The sequence below is a fragment of the Aethalodelphis obliquidens genome, unplaced genomic scaffold, assembly GCF_003676395.1.
Source record: "Aethalodelphis obliquidens isolate GAN/ISIS:26980383/991018 unplaced genomic scaffold, ASM367639v1 scaffold1, whole genome shotgun sequence".
NCBI lineage: Eukaryota > Metazoa > Chordata > Mammalia > Artiodactyla > Delphinidae > Aethalodelphis > Aethalodelphis obliquidens.
This window is the reverse complement of record NW_020837945.1, coordinates 74,874,969-74,901,707: the sequence shown is the minus strand read 5'-3', so window position 1 is coordinate 74,901,707 and position 26,739 is coordinate 74,874,969. Positions and strand designations below refer to the sequence as shown.

At 41.0% G+C, this 26,739-nt stretch overlaps 1 protein-coding gene across 1 annotated transcript in view; it reads right to left on the bottom strand.

Annotated features, from left to right (window-relative positions):
• The window catches only part of LOC113627926 (putative cation-transporting ATPase 13A5), a 98,469-nt gene that overhangs the window by 59,537 nt on the left and 12,193 nt on the right, over nt 1-26,739 (bottom strand). Inside the window, 10 exon segments of the mRNA XM_027120972.1 lie at nt 3,376-3,485; nt 6,463-6,590; nt 7,551-7,624; nt 16,852-16,891; nt 16,893-16,981; nt 19,556-19,625; nt 25,283-25,363; nt 25,468-25,533; nt 25,714-25,865; nt 26,543-26,716. Of these exon segments, the coding sequence (XP_026976773.1) occupies nt 3,376-3,485; nt 6,463-6,590; nt 7,551-7,624; nt 16,852-16,891; nt 16,893-16,981; nt 19,556-19,625; nt 25,283-25,363; nt 25,468-25,533; nt 25,714-25,865; nt 26,543-26,716 (984 nt within the window).

Genomic DNA, 26,739 nt, shown 5'->3' with positions numbered 1-26,739 from the left:
CTGGGCACTGGGCCTAGTCTTGAGTTGTAACGTGTCACACGTGGCTTGACTGTAGGCTTATGAATCTCCCTCCCCCACTAGCCTACAAACTCCTTGGGCGCAGAAGCCGTGCCTTCTTTATCCTTGAAGTCACCTTGGAATTCATCTTACTCATCTCCAGATGCAGAGCCTAGCACAGTTCTGACAGAGAGGAGGTGCTCAGCACACACACTGAATGCGTGGTGACCTGATGAAAACTAAGACCAAGACTCTGCCAACTTCTCAGCGTATATCAACTGCTCTGGGGAAGCCAATAATAAAAATAGCTTGTTCTCCCTGGACACACACGCTGGGACAGGCACTGTGTACATACACTATTTAGTTACCTCTCACAACCATCTTGTGACGTAAATACTGTTACTTCCTCCATTTAATGGTAGAGGCAACGGAGACTTAAAAAACTAAACAGCTTTCCCAAGGCCGCATGCTGGTTAAATGGTGAGGATGTAGACCCTCATCTATTCAACTCGAGAGCACACATGTGTGACTGGCATGTCATATTATCAAGCCAGGTCTCACGGAGTCAGGATTCCAGGCAAATCTACCGAGGCTCACAGGACTAATAACGGCGGGGCCGAGATCAAATCATAGGTTACTTAATGTTCCCATGCTCTGTTGATTAAGGGCTTTCCCTCTACAACCTTGCCTAGGTTTTCATGACATTACTGTAATTTTAGCCATAAAGTTCTCTTTTCAGTATCGGAAACACAGATTCAAGTTCAGTAGCAATGACTACTAGATACATCTTTGGGCCAATTCTAGTTTATTGCAAAATCCATCATTCCCTGATTTTCCCAATCCCAGCCACAGAGGAGCTTTAACCCTGAGGACTCATCCCTGCCTAATGCTGAGCCAGTGCAGATAGAGGCATCCAACAGGTCCACAGGTTCTGACCTACAAGAAGATGGGGTGTGCAATGAGTACACTGCTTTGGTGTGTATTGGATGTTGGGTCCTGCCCAAGAAACCTTCATACCCAATCCACTGCCAGGGCTTCCTGGTCCATAGGAGAGGGCTTTTTGCTGGTTTTCCTGCTCGGTTCTCCTGCTCTCCAGATGAAACTGGCACACTGCCTCAAATTCCAGCCCCACTGGCTTCGACATTCTGCCTCCCTCTTTCCAAGCTCCATTCTCCCGTTGCCAACGTTCCCTGGCCTCCTCTGCCCTCCCTTCCCCTAGAAATGCTCCCTGGGAGCTAATTTCAGATTGAAATGACTGTGCAGAGCTCAAGTTTGAGCATGAACATTGCCTAGAAATTCTTGTGACTCTCTTTGCCTCTCCCCCACTCAACACACAAACATTTCTATGCCATCGCTGAGCATTGTAAGGAGGCCACCCAACCCCAGTTTCATACCTGTGTTTGGATCCTTTTATTCACAATGTTTTAGTCTCCCCTATAAGCCCACAGTGCTAAGATCCCAGCATATCTTACAGAAAAGACCGCACGGCTCATAACAGAATCAGAATCTCAGCACCAGAAAGGACCTCAGAGGTCACTTATCACAACCCTTTCCTCTACAGCCATGACAACTTTTCAGAGAGACATCCAAATGAAACCAGACATCGTGAAGCTTAAAGAGGGAAGTGGAGATCCATTCAGTACACAGCTCTGTAAAAGTAGACATTTAATTTCATCTCAGAACCTAACAAGAACACAGGGCAACTCATTGACTGTATGGTATGTTGGGTATTCCCTGGACGATGTACACACTCACATACTTCAACACTCTCAAATAGTCTAAACTTCTAGGCATGGCATTTGAGATCCCCTGCAGTCTGATCTAATCTTACTTGCTAGACTTATCTTTAAATTGCTTTCTTGTTCCAGGAACTCTGTGTGCTTTTTCTTCCTTTGCATTTTGCTTACTCAAATTAGTATATTCTTCCTGCTTTCTGATCTGATTGACTGAATATTCCCCATCCTATCAGGCTTGAGAAACATGTATTTTCTCTGAAGCTATTTGGCCTTGGATATCACAAATGCCACACATGCAGTAACCTCTTTCTCCCATCCAAGTGGTGAAACGAGCCGTGAACTTTGCAGTTTTTGATAGCTGCACCTTTCAATATAATTTCCACTAATCACATGTGGCTATTTAAATTTAAATTAATTAAAAAGAAATAAAACTGAAAATTCATTTCCTCAATTACACCAAGCACACTTCAAGTGCTCAATGAATGCATAGTTAAGGACTACCAAGTTGGACAGTGTAGATATATAGAATATTTTCATCATCCTAAAAAGCTCTATTGGATGACATTGATTCAGAATGATGGGACTTAGAGGAAACCCTTTTGAGTTAGGTTAGGTCTACTTTTACAGAGCTGTGTACTGAATGGATCTCCACTTCCCTCTTTAAGCTTCACGATGTCTGGTTTCATTTGGATGTCTCTCTGAAAAGTTGTCATGGCTGTAGAGGAAAGGGTTGTGATAAGTGACCTCTGAGGTCCTTTCTGGTGCTGAGATTCTGATTCTGTTATGAGCCGTGCGGTCTTTTCTGTAAGATATGCTGGGATCTTAGCACTGTGGGCTTATAGGGGAGACTAAAACATTGTGAATAAAAGGATCCAAACACAGGTATGAAACTGGGGTTGGGTGGCCTCCTTACAATGCTCAGCGATGGCATAGAGATGTTTGTGTGTTGAGTGGGGGAGAGGCAAAGACAGTCACAAGAATTTCTAGGCAATGTACATGCTCAAACTTGAGTGAGGTTAAGCTCCTTGAGAAAGCTATGCTATTAAAAAGGCTTACCGGGCTTCCCTGGTGGCGCAGTGGTTGAGAGTCCACCTGCCGATGCAGGGGACACGGGTTCATGCCCCGGTCCGGGAAGATCCCACATGCCGCGGAGCGGCTGGGCCCGTGAGCCATGGCCGCTGAGCCTTCGCGTCTGCGCAGGCTGTGCTCCGCGATGGGAGAGGCCACAACAGTGAGAGGCCCGCGTACTGCAAAAAAAAAAGAAGTGAGTGAGAGAGAGGAAGAAAGGGAAAAAGGAAGAGAGGAAAAGATCTGATCTATCCACTGATTATAAGCTTGTCTGACAGGATATAAATGTGAAATAACCACTTAGGGAAATTCCTGTGTGTCCAACTCAGATCACTACATACTTCTGTACATACTATTCAAATAGATCATTAACTCTAATGGGTAGAGGGAGAAGGGAGGGATTGTGGCAGAGTGAATGCTATCCCTCTCCCCCATAAATTTCCCCAAGAGAATGAGGAGCAGTTTCAAGCATAGGCTCTGGGGACAATATGCCTGGGTTTAGGTGTTTTATTTTCTTCATAGAACTTATAGCTGTTGGAAACTTAACCTACTTTCCTGTTTTCTGTTCTCCCACTAGCGTGTCAACTCCATGTGGGCAGAAATCTGCCTTGTTCACAGTTGTATCCCCAGCACCTAGTAGAGCGTCTGCTCCATAGTAGGGGCTAATAAACATTTGTCGACTGACTGAATGAATGAATAAACAAATGAATTCAAATCTCAGCTCCACCACTTTTAAGCTGTGTGACCTTAGGCAAATAAATTACCCTCTCTGGACCTCAGATTCTCCCACTTTATAGAGTTTTAGCTTGAATGAAATAGCATATGTAAAATGCTAGCAAAGTGCCTCGTACATATACATATGAGAACTAAGAAAAATTAGCTATTGCTACCAAGACAAAATTGCCCCTCTGTAAGGCAATAAGGTATTCCCTTATGCCTCTTGACCCCTCCGTGAGGAGCTAAATCTTGAAGGGGATCACTGTCTCGGGAGGCAGAAATAAAGGACAGAGGACTAGCTTTTGAGTTTCAAAAGTCATTCATAAATTTGATAATGGATTTCAGCGACCACCTGAGAGTGAGAACAAAGCTTTTCTGTTCACCATGCCTTTCCTCTACTACTTTCCTAACCAAACCAAACCAAACCAAACAAAACAAAACCCTGGACTGGGAGTTGGAAGAAAATCTAAAGGAAACTTAGATATCGTGTGTCTTTGAGAGAAGGGGCCTAGACGAAATTAGGATACGGAAACATTCTAGAAATGTGTAGAAACCGAGAGCAACTTCACCTGGGTCTGCCTCCTTTTCCAGGTAGATAAGCCCTGGATGCTTCCCAAGGGCCACGTGGTGTGAGGCAACAGAAAGAGGAGTGAGCCCCAGACCAGATGCCCCTCCGCAGTGCCTTATGCAACTTCTGTAGCCAGACCAGAGTCGGGAGGTCCTGCTAATTGATGGGGACACCTGACTTGTACCAGATACTTCGCACCGCATACTTTCAAGGGTGGCCAAAATTTGGAGCCAAAATAAAAATGAAGTGTAAAATAGTTTCTTGCACAGCCGAGCTCATGACAATAGGATGAGGTTATGAAGGTGAGGAGGAAAAATCCCACACTGGGTATGTGCCATGAATGGGAATAACCAGGAGAGAGGAAAAGGTGATGAGACACAAAGGCAGTGGCTGAACCCACCCTCAAATCATCGTCCTCACGCCTACGGTCCCTCATGTCTGAAAGCCAATGTCACCTCTAACTCTGACTTTTTTCTCACTAACTGAGCAACCCTGGTCTCTTTTCACCTCAGTTTCCTTATCTGTAGATGGGGTATTATAATAGTTCCTAGTCTAATTTGTTTTATGTTACAATGAAGTGAGGTATAAAAGTTGCTTCTAAAAATATAAATTGCTATAGAGATGTTAGGAGTATTTGCTATTCTTCCTACATAAATAAAGACTTCTGTATATGCAAAGGACTATTTTTGCACATGGGGAACTACCTGAGTCACATTTGTGGACACATGCCCAGAAATACAGTTGTAGTTTCAGGAATCTAACCCTAACTTGATTGCTCAATCAGGATCCTTTCCACAAATACATACGTGAGTGAGAGGATCTAGGCAGGATGTGTAAGAAAGTATTCAGAGCATGTTGGCACTTAGATCTATTTCAAGAAGTTAAAGAGAAAGAAATAGATGTATTTCCATTTTATGTGTCTGTTTCTAAAATTGACTTGATCAGTACTTAGGTTACATATATATAAATGCTGGTGACTTTATGTTTCCTGAAATAGACCCTCAGAAAGACCACTGACCATTTGAGGTCATTTTAGGTCAACTTTGCACATCTGTTAAAAGGTGGTATTTTTACCGTTCCTACTTCTCTGAGACACTGAGTTTTCATGAGAATCAGGACAAGAACGGTCGCCCAGGTCAGCAGACCCAGGGCAGTAAACCCTGCTGTGTGTCCTCCCCTGTTTTCTCACTGCCATGCTCTGTGTCACCGTGAGGGGTGCTGTTCTTGGTTGGCAGGCTGCTGGGAATACGAGACAATTGCTGCCTCTGAGTGAAGAGCACAGTTTTCTCGGGTTTGAGGTTTATACTTAGGGTACGATGGCAGCATTCTGGATGAAAGATATGCTCAGTATGCAAATTCTCATCACTGCCATTACAAGGCAGTTAGATTTTAACACATTAAAGGGGTATTTTGTAATTATACTGAACATATTTATGTTTACTACATTTTCCTGTCTCAATTTTAATTTAAGCAGACCCATTTTTTCATGTGAAATCTACTTGTGTTGAACAATTTAGGAATAGAGAATGCCTCTCTTTATGTTCAGGTGATGTTAAAAAAGTTTTGTGCGTGTGTGGGTTTTTTTTTTTCTCCTGTCTTTACACCGTTTGGAAACAGAAAAATGCAATAATCTGCAAGCACAGTAGGCCAATACTTTCTATTTCTGTGGTGTCATATAGTTTCTCCTTCTCTCATTAAGATGCTCTGTGTATTTTCTTTTTCGCCTGAAGAATATTTTATAAATAATGCCTTACTAATTACCCAAATTCAAATGGACTGTACAGAGTATAAATGAGGACAAGGATAGTTCAAACCGTAACTAGAAAACCAGTTTTCTGCTCAGTGAGATCAACTGGAAACATGATTCTAGAGAACAGAACTATTTTATTGCCTTTCTGGAATGTTCAATCTCCTTCCCACTGAAAGCTGGGGCTTGGTTTTCCATCTACAGAGTACAGGGCTGGATAAAATCTCTGCTTCCTGCCAATTGTGAGGTGATGGTTTTAGGCTGTGTTTTGTTTGTACAGGAGTATAAATTATCCGTATATTTATGAAGAGACTGTGCATCAAACAGTATGATGTTCTGACACTCCTCTGAACTCAGAGCACCCTATTCATCCCACTCATCAGGCAATTAACTGATCCCATGTTGTAGAAGTCTTTTCTTCTAGTTTCGTGTGTCTTGATTCCTATATCCTTAAACATTTCCTGTTTGCATATATGGTTTCCATCTGCATGAATAGTCTGGGTGTGTCTTCCTCATCTATCTCTCAATACCTTAGCCTTGGTATAAAGCAGGTAAGTGTACACTGAACTACTTTGCTCATCTGGCCTGGCTGTTGGAAGGGAAGAGGAAGCTTCGTGACAACTGCCTACCTGTGAGCATGCCTTCATGCACCACACAGCTTCCATCAATCAGAGCAGCATCGCATGGCAATGAAAGTTTTCCTGGAAGAATAAGAATGTCTCCGGGAACCAAGAGACGGGACTCTAGCTCCTGCAAACTTATACAATGGCCAAGTTCACATGACTAGCTGAACTTTTCCTGTTTATACTTAACAATAAAAACAACTGGAACTCTTATCAACTTGCTGGCCAAGAACTACCCTTGCATGCTCACCTGCTCCTGCCCCTTTCCACTCAACTGCGGATTCCCAGAGAACCAGGATTAGGGAATTGATACCCGGGCCATGGCGAAGGATTTGCTCAGCAACAAGCGTCCCATCTTGATCTCAGTGCCTGAGACAGCGCTCTGCCCACCGAAGGCACTCGGTGGCCTTGGTCAATGAAGGAATGCCCCTTTGCTGCTCCTTTACTCTCTGTGGTTGGGTTCCTGACCGTCCTCCCCACTCCCCCCACACCCCGTAGCACAATCTGTTCTTGGATTGGGGCCTATGTAAACACCCCAGACCAACTTCTGCTGCCCAGGAGTGCAGCTACTCCTTGCTGAGAGTCATGGCCACCCCAGCCCAGGCTAACTCAGAGCCAATGCCAAATGTCCAGCCAGCCATCTATAAGCCTTATGCAGGCCTGGGCTCCAGATAAGAGATTGAAATATATGATGCAAGGTCTGTTTGGGATGGTTAGTAGGGGAAATCACAAAACCTTAAGAAGGCTTACCCAGTAACATTCCAGTGAGTGAAATACGGAGGACAGAAGGAATTTGAAATAAATCAGACATTGGACAGAAATGGTTCAATCAGGGCTGGGACCAGGGTGAGGCATGCCAGGTACGTAGGGTACAGAATTCAACGAGGGGCTCACTCAGGCTCCCGCAGGTACAGGCCAGCATTCTCATGACCTTGCCTCCTTAAAATTTGCATCTATGATGCCTTGTTTACCTCACCTTAGCTCCAGTCCTCAGTTTAATGAGAAAACCCTTTTTCTCCTTGACCAATAAAACAAATGAGACTGACTCCACTCTGAATACCAGGATGCTGACGATGGCAGAACCCATCACTTACCTTTGCCTTTTTGCAATGATTGTAACCTGGACTTCGTTGTGATCCTCCACAAGGTTGTGCAGCTTAACTGATTGCTACAAATTCAAAGTCAGTGTTTAACTATCTAATATTTCCATATCTGGAAAACCACCTGATCTGAATACAGTAAATGCTGAACCTACTGTCACAGCCAAACTGACTCTGGGGAAAGACTCAAGTCTACTTTCCATGCTCCCGTTCCCCCGCCTCAACGCTTACTTCACTCAACTCCCTACTTACAGCAGCAAATATGCTCATTAGTTTAATGCTATTTCAATCCCAAGAAAGATGATGCACAGTCACTGCCACATGGACTCAAGCCAAGGAACCGAGACTTCCTTTCTTGAGGATGCATGATTAGATGGAAGAAAAGCAACGAGACCACTCCCGTTCTCTGTGCCTCTGTTGCCCTGTCCGTAGAAAGCAAAGCTGAGTATGAACTGGAAGTGGCTTTCCATTGTAAGAGCCTGTGAATATTTAGGTTGTATTTTGATCGCAAGTGGAACAACCATTGCCTCCTTTATGAACTGGTGGGTTTTCACATTGGATAATTCTGCAGCCTGGAGTCATGCTGCTCCGTTTGGAATCCTGGTGCTACCACTTATGAGTTATTTAGCCTGTATAACTCCCTTTTCTTCATCCAAAGGTGGAGATAATAGCAGTATCTTTTTTTTTTTTTTTTTTTTTTTGCGGTACGCGGGCCTCTCACCGCTGTGGTCTCTCCCATTGCAGAGCACAGGCTCCGGACGCACAGGCTCAGCAGCCATGGCTCACGGGCCCAGCCGCTCCATGGCATGTGGGATCTTCCCGGACCGGGGCACGAACCCGTGTCCCCTGCATCGGCAGGCGGACTCTCAACCACTGCGCCACCAGGGAAGCCCCAGCAGTATCTATTTTATATGGTTGTTTTAAGTTACTTAAGGCTTATCTTATTTTACTTAACCCTTTGGATAGTATTCATTACTATAGTAAGAGCTCAGTGAGTGTCGATGATTAATAAGAAAGTTGTTGTTAAAAAACAAAACAAAACAGTTGTCTGAGTACATCAGCTGGAAAAATTCACTTGAGGTGGAATTCACTAAGATAGGACCCTGACAAAGCAGAGGAAATGGAAGCACCCTGGAGAGGTGGAGGAAGCATCTGCTAGAATGATTTAGGGGACAGGAAAACAGAGGTGAGAAGGGATGTGGTCCACAGAGTTCTCTAAACTGACTGTCAGGGGCGCCACGAGCCAGAGGGAGTACAATGCTGGACCAGCCGAGGCATCCCTGGAAAGCACTGCCCCTCTCTGCATGGATGTCAGTTACTCAGATAATTCTAAGTAAAAGAGGTCTGAATACTGTCAACATGGTTAGACACAGCTTAACATAATTCAAATGTAAAACTTCTTTTTAGATGTTAAATTATTTTTATCTGTTTTGTTGATGATGTCTAATGTTATAAATCTCTTCAGGCTTAGACAAGCATTCCACACAGTTACGCATCTTTCCTCTCGAGAGAACACAATGAGTTCAATGTTAATATTTATATAGAACTATTTATTATTTACTTCAGTTTTGCATGAAAAGCTAAACATCAATTATTTGGACCAGCTGAGTGGAAGAAGTGATATTGGGCACGTATTCATTGCCCTAACTTGACTCCTTGAGGCTCGCCTGTTGGGGCATTCATTTAAATGGTGGGTGACAGTGAGAAAGCGGTTTGGTAGCAACAGCACTGGATTCAGTCAGGATTCCTGTGTGGTGGGTCAGGCTTACCCACTAACTAGCCAGATACCCATACATAAGACATTTCACCTTATAAGTTAGCCGTTTCCTTTGTAAACAGACAACATTGAACTGGATTATTCTCAACTTCCCTTCAAGCTCTAAAATGACATGATTTATTTTGCATATCAGAGATTTATTCAAAACCCCCAAGGCTTCATAGAAGAAATACCCAGAGTATAACAAATGACTCAAATTATTATTTTTAAACAGTTTAGAACTTTATTCAGTCACCATGTGCCAGGTGCTATTTTAGGCACTTGGAATGTATGGCTTGATTTTTTTTTAATCCTCAAGATAATCTTATGATGAAAATGCTATATTACCTCCAAAGTACATATAGCAAAACAAAAACAAAAAAACAGGGCCTTGAAAATGTTAAAGTAACTTGCCCACAATCATTTTCTTACTAAGTATTAAAGTCAAAATAAAACCAGGTTCATCTGACTCTAAAGCCTTTTCCGTTGATGAATATGTTCTCTGAAAGTGCTTGAAAGCAGCTTTTGCCCTTTAAGAAGATAAACATCCTTCCTTACAAATTTCTTTAAGTTATTTTCTTGCTTAGCAAACTCTCTTAGTCAATGTCATACAATTTCAACTTAGCTTAAAAGGATGATAACACATTTGGAAGTGGTGAAGTATGAGTTAATAATGCTTGACTGTAATTCTCAAAACTCATGATGGCAGAAAGCTGGATTTTTTAATCAGATTTAGCATTCTGTGTAAACTGCCATGCTTCTGTGCCTTCACTCGAGCTATTCCCTGGGATGTTTACCCCTGTTTTCTACTAGCCAACTCTTTCTAATCCTTCACATAAAGCCCTGCTCAAATGTCATCTCCTCTCCATAAGTCCTTAACACCCCCAGGAAGAATTAATTGTACTCCTCACTGTGCTTCCACCTGTATTAGTGTATAGATCCCATTCCATTAGAGCTATCTGTTTTCTTGTCAGGTCTCCCCTCTAAGTCAGGAGGTTCAAGGATGAGACTATGTATTTATCTGTATCCCTTGTGGTGTATCATGTAGCAGATCCTCAGCAAATATTTATTTAATTGAACTGAATTATTCTATTTCTCCCAGCAACACTACAGTAGGATAATATAAGCATCCTCTTTGAGCTAATGTACTCAGAAACTCTACAAACACAGGTTTCTATGACAACCAACCAGCTAGGAGAAAGCCAGCTCTGTGATGCTTGCCATGATTTCGAAGCTCGCTGCCTGATTTTCATTAGGCCCCCTCTGCTTTCTCCAGTCCCTGTTCGGTGGGACCAGGATCCGTTTCCAAGGCTAATTTGCATACTGTTACTATTTGGTATCTGTTGCTGTGTGTCCTTGTGTTTGCTCTGGCTGGATTTCCTCCAGAGATGAGTAATGAGGGCATTCACTCAGGTGTCTCTTGAGCCCAGCTCAGTCCTGAATGAGGCCAGATACTCTCCGCGCTATTGCCAGCAGCCGCCCGTGGAGCCAGTACCGTTCAATGGAAATGCAATTGAGCGCCAAGGTTTGCACTCATACCTGCACCAAACGTGGCAGAAAGGGACTGCACTGCAACGGGGTGCTTCTTGGCTTAGGCAAGGTTAACCTCTCTCTGCGACATGAATTGGGGCTAGAGTAGACGCATGATAAGTGGGATAAGATGTCTTATCCCACTTCTGCCAACACTTCCCCTCCTGCAGTTCTCAAAAGCATGTATTTATTTAGCATGATTTGGAGATGGCAGTAGGTGCTCTTTCTTCCCTTCCTGCCAGCCCTCCTCCCCAAATCTACTTTCTGTTATAAAATTATTGAAACCTCATCTACTGCCACAGGAAGCTCACAGGTTACGTTGAGATTTTGCTCAATGGCACAGAGACTTGACTTGGAGTCAGGAAACCTGGGACTAAGGTCTGCAGCTGCCGTTCCTGGGTGAGTGTGAGCAGGTCACTTTACATCCCTGATTGGCCCTGTCCCTCCCTCTCAGGTGATGGGAGGATATATCATATGTGTATCATTTCACAGCTTGCCAAGACTCATACAAGCACATTCATTATAAATGTCAGAGTCCATTGCAAATTGTAGTGCTAAACAGATATTAATTGTTGAGGACTTTTGGTTTAAATTGCAAAGATACAGTTTCAGGAAACTGGCCCATTTTGCATAGTGTTACAAGATGCCTTGCAGGTTGGGTCAGATAAGGTTTTATTAACAAATGCTAACTGCTAATGGAATTAGTGTCATCATTTCAAAGAAGCCTTTTGCAATATTGCCATCAAGTCTGAAATTCTCGTGCCAGTCATTATTTTGAGTAAAGACATTCAGGGATTCTTTAAGGTGTAGAATCTGCATGTTTAAATTCCATTAAGGACTTTAAAATAAATATTAAGAAAATTACAAATAGAAAAAAAAGAATATCCAGTTTTGGAAGAGGAAAACTTTATAAGCTAAACAAGGAACCCAGAAGCCATAAAGAGAAAGAAACATATTTAACTAGACATATTTTATAAAGCTAGCAAAAGTCAAGGTCAAGAGAAAAAAGACTAAAAAATAAAGCTTTTTCACCTATATGATGGATATAAACAGACAGTAAATAAAAATGCAAATCTCTTTCAGACAAAGGAAAGTGTGTGTCTAATCTCACTAGCAGTCAGGGAAATGTAAATTAAAACATCAATGAGATGCAATTAAAAAGAAGTATTGGATTGAAATTTTTAAATGTCGAGCTATAACACCTAATGCTGGTGAGGATCTGGGAAAATGAATATTCTCATATGTTGCTGATAGGAGAATGAATTATTTCATTTGGGGAAAATAATATTACAGTATTTATTAATATCCAAAACATACATATCTTTTGATTCAGCAACCTGGTTTTGATTGTTTTGCTGAAAAAAGAGTTGCAAACACTAATATGTAAGGCTACCCTATATTGTAGTTATGTTTAATTCAACATATTTGTGGTGGCAAAAATTGGAGAAGAAACCCCTTATTTTCCATAAAGAGGAGAATATTTGAATAAATTATGGTATACTATGGAATATCACATCATTATTTTGAAACATGATTTAGAATTATTTGTTTATAATGGTGGATGGCCATTATATATATTGTAAAGTGAAAAATGCAAGTTCCAGATAAACACACACAGGACAATTCTGTTTTGATAAAACAAATTAATAAATACCTAAATAAATCTCCATATAAACTTGTACTTCTGTGCATCTGATAGAGTAAAAAGAGTGAAAAATACGTTCAGCTGGTGATGACATGAATAAATAAATAAATAGATATATTTGGGATCTTTGTGCTTGAATTTGCCTTTGGTGTGTTCCTCTGTAACAACAGCTGTTAATTAAGCCTTTAGAATGCATAAAAATCACCTGTTATGAAACTGTTAAAAAGTGTAAATTCCTCTTATTCTGTAGATATTTTGATTTAATAGGTAAGAGTTTAGGAACTCAGGAATCTCAAGTAATTTTCTCACTGAAACATTGCCCTCTGGCCTATAGGATCAAACCTAACTTTTGCTACAACACTTCCCCTACTCCTCCCCAGGAATTTCTAAATTTATTTGGCGTTTCCTTAAAGAAAGGTATACCTGAGTTCCAAGTGAAGACATGGGCATTGTAAAGGAATTTTAAAAGAGAGACTGAAATTTGTCATAAAGATACAGATGGATACTGTGTAGGACAGAGACAATATCTAAGTCAGGGGAAATAGGTGGAAACATGCTAGGGGAGCATAATGTATCAAACAGTAGCACCACATTTCCTTGGGACAAATTGACTGCAAGTAACAGAAACTTGTTAGGCTGCTTTAAGCAGAGGATGAGAATATATGAGGATGCAGGGATGTCTTAGGAAGGAACCAAAGGGTGGGAAGTACAGCCAAGTGTCCCAAGGAAGTTTCCTGAACAGGAACAGAAAACGCTGTGAGGAACAGGTGACCCTGTCTCTGCTGGACTGTGTATTGCTCACCTCTGTGTCTCACTGTGTATTTGGTTCACTCTTTTCCTCTCTTTCTCTGCAGAAGTTTTTTTTTTTTCTTTGCTTGTGCATACACAGGGATCAAGAGTGGTCACCCTGGTCCTAGCTATACGTCATTTTTCAGATCATTTTCCTAACAGAGTATGACCAGCAGCTTCAAGGCTTTATTCCAGGATCTCAGGCAAAAAGATACGTTGCCATCACGCCTGTTGTTGGATTGGCTTCCACTGGTCGGGTGCCCCCTATTCCAACTAGCTGTGCCAGTGGAAGGAGAAAGCCACATGGAACAAACCAGGTGTGGGTTGTCAGCTCTGGGCTCTGGGTACACCCAGTTTTCAGAGGAGAGGAGTAGTGGTGGAGCACTGCCCCAGAATATTTGTATTTCGTTCCATACTTGTCTGAGAATAGGAGGCTGGGAAGAGTAACCCAAGTTCCTGGGTCCAGCCCCCCAGTAAAGTCCATCTGTACTTCATGTTCTTGGGTTTCGTGAGCTACTGGTGCATATTTATAATCCATATCCCTGTTGTGATTAAGGGGGTTTAAACAGGTTTCTATTATTTGTCCACATCCTGACCGAATAGTCTATGCGGCTAGTTAGTGCAAAATTAATAGGGTCCTGTAGGAATGGACTCCAGTCTCCAAAACGTGCTCCCACATTCCCAGTGGCCAGAAAGTTTCTTATGAGTGTTTTAAAGTTTCCAAGAGCCCTTTTTTCATGCCTTATTGGTGGCCCTGGCAAAATGATAGAACCCTAAAAAGGTGGGACCTAAAGAGACAGAGTTTAACCTCCACTATTTACAGCTGAGGAAAGTGAGTCCAGGGAGGAGAAAAGAGATCCCAGAGCCACACAATAAATGAGTCAGTGGTGGTTAGAAGCCCTGTCCCGGGATGTTCCTGTGCTACTTTCTTGTTCAAGTTATCCCTCCTCCCTTCAATCTCTGTGCCTCCTTCCATCTTTCCATAATCTACTCCAAGAACAGTAATAAAAACAGCAACAGCCGTAACAGTAACAAAAGGTAACATTTGATGAGTGCCTACTAGGTACCAGGAACACAAGTAATTCAGATGCATTGTTTCATTTACTTTTCTTGACCATAACATTGAACACAAACACACATATCTTACAAATAAGGAAGGTGACCATTAAAGTGTCAAGTAACAAATAGTGTCAAGTAACACAAATAGGAGTAGTGAGCAGGGAATTTTAACTTGACTAGATAAGATCTCCCTGCCAAAGTCCTCAGAGCATTCTGTATTTTTCCTCAGAACCCTGAGATGGTTTGCGATGATATACTCAGGTGATTGTGTGTCTATGTATTCCCAATAGAGGGAAGCACATGGGAGAAGACCTGTATTCACTGAGGTTTGACATCAGCCAGAAAGCATACGAGTGGCTCGTAGGTATCAAATTAGATATTCTATTAAAACAAAGATTTCTCAAAACCCAGGAACTAGAAATTTGATATGGGGCCTTCACGTTACATACCTCTATCAAATGACAAAGGTAAACGTTTGGGACACGATAATTTCTTTCCTATTGTGGCCGAGCAGAAAATGCCAGATCTTTTATTGTCCTGGTGTTTATTTTCCTTCTTTTGTTCAAATGCTCAGAGTTCACCAGAAGGACAGTCACTCTGCCCCCTGACTTGGCAGCCAGACAGAAAGGAATTGCCACCATCAGAGGCAGGTTACTGATCACTGTCAATATTTTTGTGATTTAAGTTTGTTCATGAAGAAACGCACTAGGCACTCATTTTTTTTAAAAAAGAAAAAGCCAAGGGGGCTTCTCTGGTGGCGCAGTGGTTGGGAGTCCGCCTGCCGATGCAGGGGACGCGGGTTCGTGCCCCGGTCCGGGAAGATCCCACATGCCGCGGAGCGGCTGGGCCCGTGAGCCATGGCCGCTGAGCCTGCGCATCCAGAGCCTGTGCTCCGCAAAGGGAGAGGCCACAACAGTGAGAGGCCCGCATACCGCAAAAAAAAACAAAAAAAACAAAACAAACAAACAAACAAATAAATAAATAAAACAAAGCCCTTCTAGTCCTCACTCTCTAGCTCAAAGTGTCTCCATTGACTTAACTTTTCATTTTTAGGTCCTGTTTTCTAACTCTTTAAATATATATTGCGTTTCTTTCATTTCTCATCAAACACTTCATAGCTCAAAATTTGTAGCATCTAAAACCAGACAAAAAGCCAACCTTAGATCTAATATTTGCTGAGTGACTGAAATAGAGTAAAAACAAAAGATCTCTTTCAGTTGGGCTTGTTTAAAGCCTCCATGTCTGCCTTACTGACATGGGTCCAGACTTTACTCTGCTGATAGCTAGAATTCAGCTCTCCTCTCACACGTAGGTTTGACTTTCTTCCCCAGCTATGTGCTACTTTGGAAAGTGCTTTCTGCTAAGGAAATATTGCACGTGCAATAGAATTTCATTTATGAGGAGCCGGAAGCCCTGACTCTGTCACAAACCCACTTTATGACCTGAACAAGCTCCCTTGTTTGTTTCCCCTGGAAATCTTAGTTTCCTCTTCTCTAGATGAAGGATAAAGTTTGAGAAAACTAGGTGATTTCAACAGTTCAATAGGGTTGACAGGTGGATACAGGTACCATTGTTCCCTGTGTCTAAAAAGCCAATTTCACAGTCAAGTTTTCAAAAATATACAACAAATACAGTGAGACGCCCTTTGGATGTTGCCTCATAATTTAGCCTGATGCATTTTTTTTTTTTTAAAGAAGATGTTGGGGGTAGGAGTTTATTAATTAATTAATTTATTTTTGCTGTGTTGGGTCTTCGTTTCTGTGTGAGGGCTTTCTCTAGTTGTGGGAAGCGGGGGCCACTCTTTATCGCGGTGCGCGGGCCTCTCACTGTCACGGCCTTTCTTGTTGCAGAGCACAGGCTCCAGACGTGCAGGCTCAGTAGTTGTGGCTCACAGGCCTAGTTGCTCCGCGGCATGTGAGATCTTCCCAGACCAGGGCTCGAACCCGTGTCCCCTGCATTGGCAGGCAGATTCTCAACCACTGTGGCACCAGGGAAGCCCTAACCTGATGAATCTTAAGCAAAGTAGTAGAACATTTTCTAGAAAGATGCTGTGGGAAATGAGATTCAGAAGGGCTGTGGTAAGTAATATTCAGCTAGATTCCACTTCTAAATGTGTTGCTATACCATTTATAAGACTGATTTTCTTTAAAAGGAGGATTTTAAATAGCTGTAAGATGAACAGCGATAGTAAGAGAGACGGACAGGTACTATGCTGTCATCATTAATCCATCACTGTTTTCTTTCCCACCATGCTCAGACACAGCCTCAGAGTCCTGCTAAACATTGTATTCAGTGCAGCCATCAGTTGATAATAAGAGTTTGCAAAGATGTTTAAATCTACCTAGCATTCCTGAAGCCCTCCTCCTGAGGTCCCGTATTTAGTAAGCCCTTGCTTTTTCTTTTGTTATGACTTATGTTTAACAAAGCAACTCTTTGCTTTCAGTGGAAAGGCCATAGGTTTGGCTTCTTGTGCAGCTAGAAGCTAAATAGAATCCAGCTACGATTTCTGTTCTTACCTGTCGCAAATCGTACACACTTAAGACAATGGAGAGAGCAGATGATGATGGCCACTGAGTATTCGATGTAACCCTGAGACAGCCACAAAGTGAGGGTAAAGGCTTGAAACACGTAGCATAGATTTAAAACCTATGAAGGTATGAAAAGAGCATCTGGGTCACTTGCATGGACCATAGCGGCAGTCAAGATGATGTCATTTCTTTATAGAATTTTTTCTTCCATTTTTACAACATACAACAATAGAATTCACTTAGAACTCTGTTAATTTCAGTAGAGACAATGTCAAGCACATAAAATGTGATATAGTAGAAGCAAATTTATTTTAAGCACTCAGAGCCATGCCCACAAATTGATCATTCTTATTTATTTTGAATTTTCAAAAATATTTGACCAATAACAAAATCTAACATTTTACCTTTTTAAACAGATGTACCCACAATGGAGAAGACACATGATTCAGACTCTTTTAAAAACAAACTTCAATTTTGAACTTTTTATTGCAGGTTTCTTTTTCATGTAATCACATGCTGCCAATGTAGTCAAGTTGTACAATGAAAATTAAAGATTCCACTTTTATCCAGGTCATTCATTTACAAATAACATACTCTCATGTCACAGGTCTTAGTAAGATCCTCTGAGAGTCAGTCGAGTCAGCATGGACCTTCCCTTGAACAAAGAGGGAAGGTCTTACCCAGGGAAGGGAAGCGTCTTATCCAAAGATGCAGTGAAAATCATGGGCAGAATTTGTCACCAGCCCCAAAGATGGTCATCCGTGCAGGTATTTTTGGTCTCTTAATAACATCTTCAACTTTTTAAATTCCCTCAACTGTCCCCATTTTGGTCGTGCTGACTTCACTATTAATAATAATAGCAGAGAGGGCAAACCCCAGGGAGCTAGAGAAGGTCACATGACCTACACACAGCTTGAATAAAGAGTCCATCTGAGCAAAGCAAGGATTCTTTTCTTGATGAAGTGCTCTTCATAATTATTATGAATTAGATGAAATAGTACCTAAAACCACTGCTGCTTTTTCTTACCTCTACTTTCTATAATTCTCTAATATATTAAATAAACTTCTACCTTAGTCCTAAAAATGAACTGACATCTGGTTAATAAGTTAATAGGATATATCTTAAAAGTTTCTTAAACTCTTGGATATATTTTGTACATTAAAGAAGCTTGTGTTCCTTAATGTTTTTATAATTTCCGTTGCAACATGTTTTCTTACAAATTATAGCTCTTCTGTCTGCTTGGCATAAAATGCTTTAATTGTATATTACACATTTGAGATAATATGATTTCGAGTTTGTATAAACTCAGTAGAAAATTGGTTAAATACTTCTTGCAGAAGAAACAACACCATTTAATTTAGTTCCCTTATTCAATATTCTTTTGAAACCAAATGTGAAGACATAGTTTTACTTTTTTTTTTCTACTAAAGGCCTAATTCATAAGTGCCAGAAAATATTAACACTCTTTTCAAAATAGACTAAATTGACACTTGAAAGAGTCTTTGGTAATTTGAAAATGTACTTGAATAAGAAGTTTAAAAAGCATCCTGCTTTTTTAGTAGTAAGAGAGATCGTGCATATGTGGAGGCATAGGGTGTGGGGGAAATCTCAGTGCCTTCCAATCAATTTTGCTGTGAACCTAAGACTGCTCTAAAAAAAGGCTAATAAAAAAATTATTTTAAAAAATGGTCACGTTAAAAACCCAAATGACCATCTTTGTGGATTAGAAATAGACTAGAAACATGCAGCACTGAGTGGGGACTGATTGATCAGTCTGTTGGTTTTCATACAAGGACAGGAGATCAATGACTAGGAGCTCAATGCTAGGAGGAATAAGCGTCCCACAAGTGGCAGGGGACAAAACCAGCCTTGCCCCAGAGCAGAGGCTGAGAAAAGTCACAACCAGCAAGGATTCACCAGCAGAGGGAGGAATAGGAGAGACAAGCTGGTGATGCAGCTGTGAACTTGGCCAAGTCCCAAGCTAGCTCGGGGCCTGCATCGAACAGATCCCCAAGGGACAGAACACAAACCTCCAACACAGGCCCTAGTTCTGAACTGGGGACACATGGAGACTAATAAGAACCACCAAAAAGGGAGAGTGAGCACAGAGAGGAAGAGAAATGGAAGAAGGGAAAATCCCACCCAAGCTGAGCTTACCGAAAGCAATAACTTCAAAGCATACAGAGAAAATATTCTAAAACAAACAAACAAAAACACCAACCAAGGAAGAAGTCACTCTCAAGAAAATGGATATAATAGAGTGATAGAACAGTATGAAAAAGACCAAAATAATCCTTTCTCAATCCTCAAAGAGATCATGAAATAATAACAACCCTCCCCACTCCCCCCACCCATCACAACCACCATAAAACACTGAAAAGAACAAAACGAACAAACAGGAGAGTATGAAACGGGAATCTGTCCCTCACACTGGGAAGGGATTTGAATTTAAAACAAGTGGTTATTGAAAAGGGCCAGTTAGAATTCCTGGTATAATATATATATATTTATTGAAATAATAATAAAAAAGAAAACCTCAATAGACAGGAAACGCATAAACTAAAGTCACCGGGAATAACAAAAAAAAGTTGCACAAAACACAGACTTTTGTCTACATCGATTTCTCTGAGTACTAGAAAGAAAAAAGGAAAAAACAGGAGTTTATTTTCAAAAATAAACGAAAACAGTTACCTGTTTAACAAGCAGCTTCCACGTGGGTTGGATTTCAACCTCAATGGCATTTGACCCCCACACTAATCTTCTGTAGGAGATTGATCATCTGTTAGTGTCACAGCTACATGCTCATATTAATAAGTGAGTACAGACCACTCTAAGCAGGAGTCCCTTCTCTACCCTTTAGGGACTTTTTGTCTTCAATCAAAAATTAACGTGCCAATCTCAAAATACTAATATATTTTTAAATGAAAGTTAGTACATGATGGACAAAGTTGTTTTTCTGGTTAAAATATATCTTAAGTACAGTACAACTCAAGAATCAAAATGAAATTAGAAAGGCATTTTGAGTTTTTTTAAAAAAATAATTTGATTATATTCTAAGAGCAGCTAAAAAGACACAAATATGAAGATATTCCTAGAATTCTCAGGCATTCTAGACTGCCCTTGATGTTGGAGATCATGTCTATCTTACCTTGGTATCTCCAACACCTAGGACAGGTCTTTAGCATATGAACTCAATGAATACATGAAGGAATGAGCCAATGAAGTGCAAGATGGTATATGGTCCTCACGGCTAACAACTTGTAAATCCACACATATGTACATTACAATAAGAAGCCCTCAGGGAGGGATAAATTAAGAGGTTGGGCTTAACATATGCACACTATTAACATATGCACACTATTATATATAAAATAGAAAATCAGTGAGGATCTATTGTATAGCACAGGGAACTCTACTCAATACTCTGTAATAACCTATATGGGAAAAGAATCTGAAAAAGAATAGATATATGTACATGTATAACTAAATCACTTTGCTGTATGCCTGAAACGAACACAACATTGTACATAAACTATACTCCAATATAAAATAAAAATTTAAAAAAAGAAGCCTTCGTGTTTGCATAGCAATTTACAATTTACAAAGTTCTTACAAAAGATTCTCTCATTTGATCATCACAATAGTCCAAAAGATGTGGTACATGTATACAATGGAATATTACTCAGCCATTAAAAAAAGAATGAAATAATGCCATTTGCAGCAACATGCATGGACCTCCATGAGACCTGAGAGTCCTGTCTCACTGGCTTGAAGTCCTCAGAATGTCCGCCAAATAAACATAATTCTCAACTTTCAGGTTGTGCGTTCTTTTTTCAGTTGACAGCCATGTTTGAATCACAGACAGGCATGCCCCTTGCTACTTCTTCTATTCCACTGTCTCTTGCCAAAAAGTATTGCATGTTTAGGGAACTGTGTACTCATCTCAATCTCAGCACAGGCCAAGCAGAATTTTCAGGGACAGTGACCAATGGCTGAGCAACCGGAAGGAATATGAGGTTTGAAGCTGGGTCACATGAGCAAAGTTCCAAGGAACAAAGGAGATGACATGCCCTGACTTTAGAAATCTGACGAGCTGGCAGGGGAAAAAGAAGCCCTAGAATTATTCCAGGTGGCCTCACAAAACTAAATAGTCAGAATGAAATTAAGTAGACTTGCCTAATATTCAGAACCATTCATTAGGGGAATAATTGCTTCGGACGTAGAAGGTCCCTCTCCAAAGAGATGGAAGGATTTCTTAACAGGGGAAGTTATGAAGGGCATCTCTGCACTGGCTAGGAGCTGTGCTTGAGGGAGCACTGAGGTTTCTTGCAACCATGAGATATTAGTAAACCTGCTGGAAGGTATTTCTGAAAAACCAAGCATGAATGACTAGGAATATTTTCTTTGGCGATGGTCTCTATCTCTTTTCAATGTGATGATTTGTTCATTCATTCATCCATTTATCCATTTATTCACCAAATAATTGTTGAGAATATGTTTTTTGCTAGGCCCTTTAGGCTCCAGATGGTGAAGACTAGGCTGGGGGTCCTCAAAGAGGCAGGAGGAGCATGTCAGAATCACTGGTGAGCATCTTCAAACTGCATGTGACCACTCGGCTTCCATTCTGATAAGCCACCAGTAGAGTCCTTGGCAGGGAGGGAGGCCTGTGGTTTTCCAAACAGTTAATACTAAGCCTGAGAATTCTGGCATGACCCATTTCTATGAACTGTGGAATTTTTAGGGAGAGGGTTTATTAGAGTTTGAAAAAAGTTCCGAGGTGATTTTGCTAGCTAATCCCTCACTCCCCTAACATACCCACTTTCTAAAGGAAGGGGGAGCGAAGAAATTCACAGATGCATAGAAACGGTACCCAATTTCTGGGATTTGGGTATGGTTGTAGAGTATAACACGTATGTTGGTCTTAGAGCCTTCCCATTAAAAAATAATAATAATAACAAGATAGGCATGTTTCGAGAAACTGCTTTCGGGGGAAACATTCCCTATTTTAGCAGTACTTGAACCTGCTTCTATACTTTATAATTTGTACAGAGAGGATCCGTTTTACAAATGACAAAATGATTTTCTTTTTTCACATTAGTTCTTATCTGTGACCTGTCTATTTCATTTCCTAAAGCACATTTTCAGATAACCTCAAGTTCTTGCAGGGTTTCATGCCCTATATGTGAGCTAAGTGAGGTGCTTCTCATCAGCTTTTTGGGGAAAGTGCCTGGAGCATTCCCAGGCATGAAGATCCAGAAAGCAGAGGACCAAGAGGGCATCTGGGGGGAGGTGGGGATGGAGAAATCCCAGGATCTCCAGAGAGACCCAGGACTTAGGCTTACTCGCGCTGCCATAAGGTTTTGCTCTGAAACAAGGCCTTAGAGTTAAGTGATTTTATACTTTGAGTGGATTCAGAGCCATAGAACCATGGGTTATATTTTTACATAAATTATTGACTTCTAACCAAACGCTAAGATTTGAGACAATCTCATTGGATTCCAGAAGAAATGAGTAAAGCCTGTCTCTTCTACTCCAACCAAACCTTCCTTGTTCTTTTCTCAAAGAACTGATCTGATGGGTGAGTATCTATATGTGGGCTGTATTCTAAGGATGGAGCTTTCCAAGGGGAAAAGGTCATGGTCTATAGGCACAATTTCTTTTCTGACGTTTGCTTCCCACAAGACCTGAGGAGTAAGAGAAAAGGGTTTCGTAGCAGCCCTAAATCTCTTTCTCTCTCCCCCGCCTTCCTCTTGCTTCTTTTCTCTCTCTCTTCTCCTGGAACAGCTTCCACCAGCTTGGAGCTGAAGCGTTGATGGCAAATCCACCCTCTTTTGCTGCTGTCACTCAGATTTCTTTCCTCTGGTACTAACAGGCATGCCTTTTTTCTCAGTGGTGTGACAAGTGTTGAGAATTAAGTTTGGTCCTGCAGAATCAGCAAGCCAATTATGAGTATCACTTTCACAGCTCCACATTCAGCAATGTCACACTGAAATCAGCCATGGTTGGAGTATTCCCATTAGAGACATTAGCAAACCTTAGCCACCAAAATTTTTTTCTTCTGGAGTTCTGGGTTACCAACAAGGCAATTGGTCTGGAGCTAACCCCTGATTAGGACGTGCCTAGATCTCTACTGCCAGAAAGTTCTCCTTCAGGAGGCTAAATAAAGGAGGCAAAGGTAAATAAGCTAAATAAAGGTGGGCTAAGTGAAAAGATGAAGGGTCACTCAACTTAAAAACTGTCCTAATAGGAAGACAGCTTGGATGAATGAGGGATGAGGTAAGTGTGTATTTTCCATAGGGCCCTGTTTCCCTGCGGTAAGAGAATTACCCCAAGTGTCTATGGACTTGTCTGGGACAGGCACTAAGATGCGAAGTTGTGTTCGGTTCATGAATGAATGAAGGTAGGGGCAGGGAACCTCCTGGAATAATTTTCCTGCTTTCTTCCTGATGCCCTCTGGCAATTTCTCTCCAGAGTAAAATTATCACAGCTGATGTCTTGATTTGCTTTTTGCTAGAGGAAAGTGAGACTATGAACATCTGTGCATTTTCTCTTTGCCTTGCTGCTATGAAGCCTGAAAGAGGAAGTTGTGTTTAGATTTTGTGGCTTTTTATGATCAGAGATTTCTGTGTATCCCTCTTCCTTTATTTCTTTTACTGAGTCCTTGCTTTTCCTGCAAGCAAGCTCGAATTGATTTAGGAAATTGATAAGCTGTCATTCAACCAACTAATCAATCACAATAAATTTTTGAAAAAAGCATTTAGTCTTACACTAAAATATAAAAGGGAAAACTGGTGGGGGAGCGGGGGAATGCTCCATATTCTACTTGCTTTCTTTACTCTCCAAAGAGAAAAACCCACAAAATAAAATGTGGCTCTATGATTCTAAGTAGATTGTCTCCTCTAGTCTTCATATTTGGGAAACTATATTCTGTGTCTTGCTTATTAGATTGTCAAGTTCTTTATTGTGTGGACCAGATTTAAATTTAATTATGTATGATGTTTACTAAAGATTGGCACTTGATAAATAAGGACAAACATGAGGTAGCTACACGATGGGAAATCTTTCCTGTGGAAACGGTTTCCTAGGCAGAGTATATCTATATTTATCAACTAGATTTCCTAAATGGATCAATCCTTTAAATGTCCTGTGCTTAATGCTATTAAAGCAATATGTTTTTAATGACTTTGAAAACTTCTTGTATTTCAGTGTTTTAAGCATTGTATCTGAAATCTTATATAATGATACCATCTCTAAGGCACTTTGTAATATTGTCATAATCTAGATGCCTGGTTCATTTTGCATAGCGTTCAGTCAGAGGGAAGACTTGAAAACAATAACAGATCAGTAGCTCGCAGGCTTGGTGTGAATACAAATTATGGGGGTGCTTGCTAAAAATGCAGTTTCTTTTCTTACCACCACCCCAGCTTCTACCTACTAAATCAGAATTATGGAGAAGAACCCAAGAACCTGTATTTTAAGTACAAGATTACTTCTTAGCTTGAGAATTTTTGTTTCTGACTAACTGTGAAGATGGTCAGGCACATCCTTCTTCTTGTCCCTAAAACTGGGCAAGAAATGAAGGTGATTATTAAGATTCCTGGGAAGGCTTGCAATGGTTTACTTTCAGTCACCAGGATTCGCCATTTCAAATTACAGATGAGGGAAGCAGGGACTCTAGGTCACTGTGAGTTAACAAGGAGCCTAAGAATTTCCTGTGCTACTATTATACTATGATTTTCTAATCTATTGGCATCTATAGATCTCATTCTCATAATTGTACCACTATTCTTTGTCTCTCTTTCCTTCCAGTCAGTTAATGTCTCTGAGACGATGACTAAGTCTTATTTATCCTTAGGTCCCTTGTGCCTTGCGAAACGCCTGGCATATTAGAGTTTAGTTCACAGATCAATGAATGCATTTACTTATTCATTCCTTCCACACATATCTATTGAGCTTCTACCATGAATCAGGCACTGTTCTAGGTTCTGTAAATAACAGTGGTGAATGACACAATTAACTGAGAAAACAAAATCCTTCTCTCCAGGGCTGGTTCTCCATAGTAAAATGCAATCATCATATTGTCTTTCTGTCTCTCAGAGGATTTGGAGGATTAAGATGCTGATGTTTATGAAATGACTCAAGATTTTTTGAGGAAAGAAAAGACAACACAGAGAATACTGTTCTATAATCCTGAGAGAAAAGATCAAATGTTATTTGCTTGTACTGTTCTTTCGGTCTTTTCTTTTTAATTAGTGTGCCTAAGATGAGAATAAGTTACGACATCTCTCTGATGCCAGTAAATGAGCTGGGGTTATATGAAGCTGATGAAACATTATGCCAACAATTCACTGATCATAAGCGATGTCGTATCTCCATTTCTGCTGGCAGAGTTTACTCCAGGAGTACCACAAACCCCACCTGACCTCTTGTTCTCCACCGGTCAGACCCAGTCCAAACGTATGATGGATGTTGTAGCAGGTGCTGTTATCTTCCAGCAACCTAGGGTGTGGTCAGGACAGGAACCGTACTTCAGTTCATGGTACTTAACAAATCAGTGTTCTTCCCGTAGATCCTGATGAGTGCTGAGGAAAATTCGGACTTACCCAACTTTCTGAAACCTCTTCTCCAAGTGGTTCCAAACATACCTGATTTTCTGCACTTGGATACATTGCAAATGCAATTACAAATGTAATAGAAAAGTGACGGTTGTCTATTACATGCAGCTCTCACTTTCCTTGATACGTAGCTGTAATTCCCAGCCCAGCAGTGTGATTTTCAGAACTTTCATCCAATAAATACATTATTTTCTTGTAACAAAAACATGCCATAACATTGTACTCTTAAAATCACTTACTTTTAATTCTGGCTTCAGTATGGCTTGGTTTATGACAGAGTGGTAGTCAGCCAGCAGGGGTTCTTCTGGGTTCTTGCTTACAGGAAACTTCAGTGTGGATAAGTAGAGGCAGATTACCTTCTTCCTCATATGTCTTTGAAATTCATCCTAGAGAAGAAAATCCAGCCCATAAATTCTCCAATGTTGTTCAATAAAGCACTCAATCAACCAAATACCTACCAAGTGGTAGACCAGTTGTTCCCAAAGTTTGAGCTGCAGATAAGAGCATCAGCATTATCTTGGAACCTGCTACAAATGCAGGTTCTCAGCCTCACCCCAAACCTACTGGATCCAATATTCAGCAGTCTCTGTTTTAAAGATCCTTCCAGGTAATTCTGATTTGGACTAAAATTTAAGAACCACTGTGCTAGGGAATAAAGAGAAAGATACACTTTGCAAGAAACTTTATATCTAGAAAATAGTTTCCAGCTATCTTAAAATCACACCTTGATGTGTAAAATGTATAACTTCCTCAAAATACATATTTCTGAAAAACTGAACAATCATTCCCATGTTATGTCTTTAAGAGTTATAACACGGACAGCCACTGCTCATGTAATGGCTAAGGGCTCTCACAATGAGCCTGACATGGTAGAAATTTCTCCAGGCTGATGTGGAGGAAATGCCCTTCATTCCTGAGTCAAAATAAGACACAGCAAAGAGACGGCAGAGATAGTTTTGCCATCTCCTATTTGTGGACAGGGAAACTTAAATAGAGGAGGATCCACTCTGGAATGCTGGCCATCACAGGCTGTGCAATAGATGAAACACAGAAGGACATGCACCGTTGTCCTTAGCAAAATAGTGTCTGCTTCTTGCAAGGAACATGGGATACAGTTGGCCCATACCCTCCACTGAGGCTTCCAGTAGAATAACAGGAGAAGGACCCCACAGGTCAGCACGGATGTTATGAGGCAGAGAGCTCTGCGTAGATTCTGGGTCTGGTAACCAAATACCTCCTGGAGAGTAAATAAAAGATTTA